The sequence below is a fragment of the Sycon ciliatum genome, chromosome 1 (genome assembly GCF_964019385.1).
Source record: "Sycon ciliatum chromosome 1, ocSycCili1.1, whole genome shotgun sequence".
NCBI classification, from domain to species: domain Eukaryota; kingdom Metazoa; phylum Porifera; class Calcarea; order Leucosolenida; family Sycettidae; genus Sycon; species Sycon ciliatum.
Window position 1 is genome coordinate 9236869 of NC_088643.1, and position 8326 is coordinate 9245194.

Below are 8326 nucleotides of genomic sequence, written 5' to 3' on the forward strand. Positions count from 1 at the left end.
ATCATCAGACAACGATAATGGAATAGGAGGCAGCGCTGGTATATCTAAGTGGAGAGAGGTGTGATAATACGATAGCGTATAAACCATGATAAGTTTTTTTTGATAACCCCCTTTTTTTACAAGCGGAGTATCGATCTTTGGCGGATCTTGAGGCAAATGGCAAAATTTGATTCTGCAGTACGTACTCACATAGACTTATGGTGCGTTCGTCTTCATCACCTTTTCGAAAACAAATTCTTAGAAGAGATCAGTTGAAGTGTCCCAATAGAACGGTTTCTACCATTTTAGAGCTTTTTCAGTGGAATTGTCATGGCGATAATGACGTCCGATCCGATCGACCATCTCCGCGGGAATATTCCAAACTCTTCAGAATTAATCCACCTCTCCCATCGGATGAGGTTGTGGCGTTTTGAGGAGACTTTCGCTTTCTGAAAAAACCAATAAGCCACCTCTTGAGAAAAACGAAACTCCTCGAAAGTCAAAGAGCGGCGAACGTGCCCCTGCTTAGTAACATGCTATATCACATGTCACGTGACTGTTTCCTTGGATCGGGCCAATCACTGATCTGTATGAGCGGGCAATAAATCAGTCCAACGCCCGTTGTCCGTGACAACCCTGACAGTGACGCTAGTACACTGTACGTGTGAAATCTACGGGATTTGAACGCGGTGCCTGTGTACAGTGCTATGCAGTGTACATGTGAACGCGTGTTCGACAGTGGCGATCTCAGCTTTTCTTTTTCTTTCCTTTCAAGTGTTGCTGCACACGAGATCGACTTTCGGCTTTAGTTTTGATTCTTTCAGGTTAGTGTATTCAGTGATGTTAGGCTGAAATGGCATGGTTGGTCGGGCAATAATGGATTTCCAGCGCCCTCCAAGTGAGCCCTCGGGCCTACGACCATTATAATTATATTTAGTTTCACAAATTTTCAGTATACCTCTATTTTCGGTGCATCTGTTTCATACCTAAAATTTCAACACACCGAACAAACACTGACACACATAATCCAATAGGGAACTAGTAGTAGTAGTAGATTTTATTATTTTACTAGGGGAGTCCCAAGGAACTGCTTCTCTGTACCTAAAATTTCCGTTCACCAAACCTGGCCTTTTGCCCTCCGATACTGAAAATATTCAGTACCTAAGGCTAAATTTCTGAAAATTAATTAGAGTAACTCTACAGCCAGTAGAGGGTGAAGTGACTGTGTATTAAACATGGTGCACTTGCTAGCTGTGTGTACACGTACTTTATATTCGGAATATTCCTTTGAATGACATGAATCAGTGATATGAATGACTGCACAAAATGTCAGTTCATCATAATACTTTCGGTAAGATTCGGCTGTGCTAAAACTACAAACTAACTTTCAGTAAAATAGACTCATTCAACAAACACCGGGCCGGGGGAATAATCTAGCAAAAGACGTGGCCTGTGCGCTGTGCAGTGCGTGATTAGGCGGGAAGCAGTGCGTAAACGTGCCTGAGCGCACGGTGAATGCTTTGTCTTCCCTGAGCCGGTAGCTTCTTACCGTATCCTGGACTGGAGTTGTGCTGGAGTTTGGCGATCGATTGGAGGTTCCGCCTGGCCAACGGATATCTCTCCATGCGGCGAGGAAACAACCGATGGCAGTTTGACCGACAAGAAAATCTGGTCAAATGTTATGCGATGTGAACGACTTCGCTGCTGTTGTTGCTGCTCTTTCTCACCACTGCCATCAGTTACCGTCGCATAGTCCGCGGTGCTGCCCAGCCTGCAGCCATGCAGCTACTCATCTACGCTACACAAACACGGTAGATCTAGTACCGGTAGTAGTACCTGCACGTGCCACGAAGATATTCAGTTTTTTTATTTCACTCGTCCGAATAGTGTTCACTTGCTTTGTCCTTATCATCTTATGCTACTGTAGACCATTGCCTTCAACAAACCAACGTTTTAGCGACCGCATTCATCACTTCCCACTGCCTAAACGCTTTGCCTCAGCGCTATAGCATGAGTTTACCGATCACGTCAACCCAGGTGCAGGTGCAGTTGCAACTCCGAAAGGGATTTTTATTTTGATGGACAGCAACTCCAACCTTGGTGTTTGTGATGCCCCGATATTGTGGTGTCTCTGCCGCGCTGCCCTCTGCTCGAACGCTCCTGATAGCATCTGTAGCGATCGCTACGTTCCTGGTGTACTCGTCGCACTATGCGCTAATACTCGGAACGACACGCCAACAGCAGGTGAACAGAGAACTCGATGTGCCGGAGCAGCGACGTCAAATCTCCTCTCCTGTCGACTCGTCACTGTTCGTCGGCAACGAGGAGCAGCGGAAGCAGCAATGTCGCTGCGAGAAAGAGTGCAAGCGCTGCTTGAAGCGCGCGTACTCCGCTGCAGCCGAGCGCACGAGTCAGGACAATGAAGACGGCGGCGGCGAGCAGGAAAGCGAAAACGGAGCACGTGCCCCAGACGCAGATCCTGGCGGCGGTAGCGATGCGGACGCCACCAGCACGACGAGTGCCAGGTGCGAGGCTGCAAAAATGTCCGTCAACGGAGAGTACCAGCAATCGGTGTACATTCTGAAGAGGTCTGGCAGTGCAGGTGCAGGAAGAAAGGAGGCAGCAGCAGCAGCCACTGGTACTGGCAAACACAACAAAGACACGATCCTGTGGCCGTTCTCATTCATCAAGAAGTACTGTGACATCCCGGGCATGATACAGGCTGAGACGACTGGCGACGGCGGTGGTGGTGACGGCGGCTTTGTGTTTGAGCACTCGCACGGCCGCCTGTACCACCCGACGGCGGCCGCGCCGTACCGTGCCACCGGGCCCTACATCACGTTTGAGAATTCGTCGGTGGAGACGCGCGGCCAGGTGCAGTGCATCGACGGCGCGGAGTCGGTGCCGCGCTCGCAGCGCGACGACCGCGTCAACTCCTACTTCTACCCGACGCAGATCGCCCAGTTCGGCCTGAAGCACTACAGCCGGCTGAAGAGCCAGGGCGAGATCAGGTCCTGGCTGCTGCTGGATGACGGCAAGGGTTCGGGCAAGAAGCGGTGGATCGGCTCCAGTAAGGTCTCCTATGCGGATGGCACGATGCGCTTCCGAACGGCGGGGTTTAGCACGGAAGGTGAGAGGACATCTGGGCACTCTTGGAACTGGGGGGGGGGGGGGAATTATTGTTACCATGGCGATATTGACACAACAGGGGCGAGGCATCCAGCAGCTTCATGGTGGTATTGGACAGCATTGTAGTGGCGGGTGTGCGCGCGTGCATGTCTTCTTGCTGATCGATGCGAGGTCAGCCGCTGCGCATAATGCCGTTCTGTGTGTGTGTGTGTGTGCGTGCGTGCGTGTGTGTGTGCGTGTGTGTGTGTGTGTGTGTGTGTGTGTGTGTGTTGGATGGCCTGAAGGAAGAGAGAAGACGATAGCGCAAACTCTGGATACTTGTGCGTGCAATAAGGCCATGGGCCTGGGAGCCATGCAGCGGCAGTTGTCACAAAAGACACTAGTGCCCGTAGAGCCCCCCCCCCCCCATTTTGCTTATGGCACTGAGTTGTACCAAGAGTACATGAAAACCAGAGTGTGCAGCTCGGATGGGTTGCTGTCACGGCGAAATTCCGTGATTACATCATTTTAGTGATGTAGTGCGTACAAGCAGGGTTCAAGCAGGTCTCTTTCTGCACAACTGCAGCTCAGTTGTACGCACTACGCCATTTCCCGCCTCAGATCTGGGCCAAATATGATGTAATCACGGAATTTCGCCGTGACAGACACCCATAGCAGAAAAGGCCCCAAGCTGCACACTCTGGTTTTCATGTACTCTTGGTTGTACATGTATCACAGGCTTTGCTGATACTAGGGAGGTTTAGTCCCACGTAATCCGTGGGTACTTTACGTGGGTGTACCACGTGATACTCAGTGACCCACGTACAGACGTTTTCTGATTCACGACATACCGTGTATGGAGGCTCACCCACGTTCCGCCAGAACGTGGGTGAAAATCAGAATGGAGCGCATTGTGCGAGCTGTGAGGGTGCTCAGCTGAAGAAGTTTCCGAAGCACGAAATCAAAATATTGGATGAGCTTCTTAGGCCGGGGTAGCTTCATCTTTGACCAGGTTTTGGCCTTTAGCTTCATGCTTTTGTTTGTTCCGTGTGACTAAACACAACATTGCAACGTGGATGCCCTTCATCCACTTTACGTGGATCACCCACGTACGCGTTTCCGTTACGTGGGAACTAAACCTCCCTATTGTGCCCGTGTGGGTCATCTAAGAATATCATTGAATCATTGTTGAGTACCGTCGGTCAGTGCATTGTTGTGTTGTTGTGTTGTTGTGCATGATTTGGTTGTATCCAGACACTGGACATGAAGACCGATTACACATGGACACGAAATCCATGAAGCCCACCGACAAATCGTCTCCTTACCACCCGAGCATTCTGATGGCGCAAGTCCAGCTCGGTGAGCAGGCGGCAATCACCGTTCGGCTGAGAGTCCTGTTCTACAATCAAAAGACGATGCCGTCGACCGTTCACACGCTGCACTACGTCAGCAAATCGGCTGTGCCGCACATTTCCAAGCCGATTCACTGCGACAAGGCCAGCCGGGAGGTCTACCATCACCTAGGCGACGACAGCGGCCAGTGGAGGACGGTGGTCAGAGACCTGGCCGTGGACGTGATGAAGGGCATAGCCATGTGCCAGGGCGTCAAGCGCAAGTCGAGCCTCGCCGACTTCATCACCTCGGTGCACGTTCAGTCGGTGCAACTTCACGGCACGGGGTCGCTACGGCAACTCAGCCTGAACAGTTCGGCTCACGAGCGCATGTTCATGAGCGCTGCGGGCTGGTTCGTGCGCAATCAGGATGCGCACGGCGGCTGGCCTATCCCCGTCAAGAGGCAGATGTCCCGCGGCATGTCGCCCCTGCAGCCTGGCTGGAAGTCTGCAATGGCTCAGGGTCAGGCCATCTCACTGCTGGTGCGCGCGTATGACCACACGCACAAAGAGGTATGGAGCAAGCCGTAGTGACAGTGCATTGCTATCCCATATCCCCTCAGTGGCATTACTTGCCCAATGCGCACACACAGTCTTGAAGCCATGGAGGCATATCATAGCGCTGCCCCCCCCCCCCACCCCCTGAAGTTTTGGCCACCCCTTTCGAAATGAATAACACCACAGCACATGGTTTGACTATACAAGCGCAAACACCTTGTTTTCCTGTGATCCATGGCGTGTTGTGCTGGTTCGTGACCTGAGTGCCATGCCTCCATCACTGTGCTGTATACATACTGGGCAAACTGGGCATGATCTCAGCGAAGGCATGCAGCTGATTTGCTGACTTCAAGAAGTGCGACTACTCAGTGCTAGCATACATGTAATGAGTTTGTATGTGCTATAAATAATGCAGGGCGCCAACTTACTATAGGTAGTGACTACACCCAATTTCCAAAACTTGCTCCGATCGCTTCAATTTTGGTCTCATTCGATTCTCCCAGGCGTAGTACATAGGCGGGGGGAAATCTGCAAGTATTATTCAAATCGGCCCAGCCATTCTTGAGTTATAGTGATTTGAAGTGCGCCAAGTTGGACTTTCGCCGGAAACAGACATGGATGGGAGTGATGGGAGAATCGAGACTGACCGCACACTCAGTGCATGCAGTGCAGTGTACAGTGCACACGCCTCGCCACTCGAACTGCGCGTACGAAATCGCATACTTTGGTATGCTGGCGTAGAACAAATTCGCTCGTAGAGGAAGACGAAAGCTTCTCACCGCCTTGTAAGTTCACATGGCCAGTAGTTTTTCGACGCTGAAGACGATGGAACAGTCCGCGACGCTGCGACCCGACTAGAACAACCCGAAATTCATACCCTGAAAAAGCGCGGAGCGCAGAGCTCCTAAATTTTGTCGTATGGAAACGGGACTTCGGGTCTGAAGGGCACGAACATCTCCTCTCTCAGATAAAGCAATCCACTCGATGCGATATTCTACAATTTGACCTGGCCACACCGAAAAGCACTGTGATGTCGGATTCTCCCATCGGAAGTATAGAAACTTGTTCCGAAAATTTAGCGTCTGGGTGCGAGGGAGTAAAGTCACTACTATAGTATCATTCATGGGGTAGGATTTCATCGAGCAAGGCTGTATACTACTGCTGTTGCCATCATGTTCGATAAAACTCTACCTCGTGGGGCGGTGCGCACGCATGACTTTAATAGCAGTGCAAGCACAGGGCTTGATCGTGCAGGTCCGGGTGCATTGAGATTTAGCTGTACTGCCCGATATCAAGTTTGGCTGTCTGCAGTCGGCACACAGCCATCCGTTGTCCAACTCCAAGTTTCACTGTCAGCTTACCCTCGTGTTTATCTGGTGGCGTGTCACTGTCCTGCTGCACAGGAGTTCCTGGACGCTGCGGCAAAGGCCATCGAGCCGTTCAAGCATCTGTCCAAGGACGGCGGTGTGCGCGCCGTGTTCATGGACCAGTACGTATGGTACGAGGAATACCCGACCAGTCCCGCTCTGTTCGTGCTGAACGGCTTCATCTCGTCGATGCTAGGCCTTTACGATCTCGCCGAGGTGATGAAGGATGCTCGCGGACAGCAGGCGGCCGTGGCAGCCCAGCGACTGTTCGATGCCGGATTCAAATCCCTGCACGCGCTCCTGCCGCTGTACGACACCGGCTCCGGTTCCATCTACGACCTGCGGCACTTCATGACGAGGCAGGCGCCGAACGTCGTGCGTGCCGAATATCACGTCACGCACATCAACCAGCTGGCCACGCTCACCAGCATCTTCCCGGACGACGAGCAGCTGAAGACGTTCTACCAGCGGTGGCTTGGCTACCACAACGGGCACCGTGTGTCTCGCAATTAACCGTTAGAGCACGCCGCTGTGTGTGCAAAAAAGAGAGGCCACACCCTGTGGACCTGTTGCTATTGGACTGCTCCCGTAGGATGATGGTGCGATTCCAATTGGGTATGGATGCCTTGAATGCCCTGGACATCATCACCTGCCTGGTTATATCTTGTACAGACTACAAACATCATCACCTATCCAGAGATCGTGTGCGGACGTCGACGCCAATCATGGTTGATACACTGGTCAGACGTCACCGCCAGATCATCAGTACAGACATCGACACCGGCTCGCACACATTGTACCCCGTACAGACCCCACGTCACCTGTGCGGACGTCGTCGCGTGCAGCTTTAAAGGACCGGACACTGCTGCTCTCGAGCGTACTGCGTTACGTATACCCATGTGCGAGGTTGGCATCTGCATGCCAACTAACTTGAACTTTTTTTATTTTATTTTTTTAGGAAACGGACCGACATGATTATAATTATTATGCATGAAATGGACTCCGTCCTATTTTGAGCAGCTCAGATACGCAGACCAATACTGAACAGTGCACTATTATTAATAATAATTATAATAATATCTAGGGTCGTAGACTTGATCGTGACACTATTCTTATCAACAGATGATGATGATGCCGTGCAAAGCAGTTCAGATCCGAGAATCGCGGAGTGATTCCCTGACTGGTTTCGGTCTCCTGCTCTATAGTCGCAAAACTGATAATCATTATTATCATGATGGACACCGGATACACACCACTAGTATTGGATTACACCCGCTTTATTCTATACGCCAACTACTAGTACATACTACCCTACAACTCGGCCCACATGTGACCATGACCATGCTCTTATGTACAAAGTGACTCGTTCTATGATTGTATTTTATCCCGCCGTTCCGCTCTGATAGACCGACTACGTGTGTCATCAAGAGTACATAACCGCCAGGGTAATATGTACTCTTGATGTCATGCCCATGTGTGACCCTGACCCTGACCATGCTGTTATTATATGAAGTGACTCTGGTTCTATGATTTTTTTATCCTGCTGTTCCGCTCTAACAGACTGACTCTGCTTGCTATGTGTGCCACTGGTGTCCTTGAGTAGGTCTTCCGTACTACTTCATGTCTTCAAAGTGAATTGACCGTCCTTGTGCGATTGCTCTGAACCATTACATCATTGCATGTACTTCAAGTACATTGTGCATGCATGATAGCCTCTTCTACGGGCAAACAAAACACAATTTGCCACGGTGGAGGCTCGGAGTAGAACACAATTCAAATACTGAAAACCACTTTGAGCCCGTCAATTTTTTCCTCCTCGATTTGGGCAAAAGACAGAACTAAAGTAAGGGTGAGGCTTCTTGCAGTTTCATTTAGAAAAAAATGATGACCTGATGATGGTGAAATGCTGAAACGTAGCTGAAATGGACAAGAAAACGGTGTCAGTGTTTTGCAGAGTCATGGGAGTGAGCTTGTCAGCTCAAA

General features: G+C 50.7%; 1 protein-coding gene across 1 annotated transcript; it reads left to right on the top strand.

Annotated features, from left to right (window-relative positions):
• The first annotated feature begins 1392 nt into the window (after positions 1 to 1392).
• On the top strand, positions 1393 to 7958 carry LOC135812327 (D-glucuronyl C5-epimerase-like). Its single transcript, XM_065325707.1, has 3 exons — positions 1393 to 3109; positions 4342 to 4991; positions 6380 to 7958. Exons 1-3 carry the CDS (start codon positions 2089 to 2091, stop codon positions 6854 to 6856), a joined length of 2148 nt encoding a protein of 715 aa, XP_065181779.1. The 5' UTR covers positions 1393 to 2088; the 3' UTR covers positions 6857 to 7958.
• The last annotated feature ends 368 nt before the right edge of the window (positions 7959 to 8326 follow it).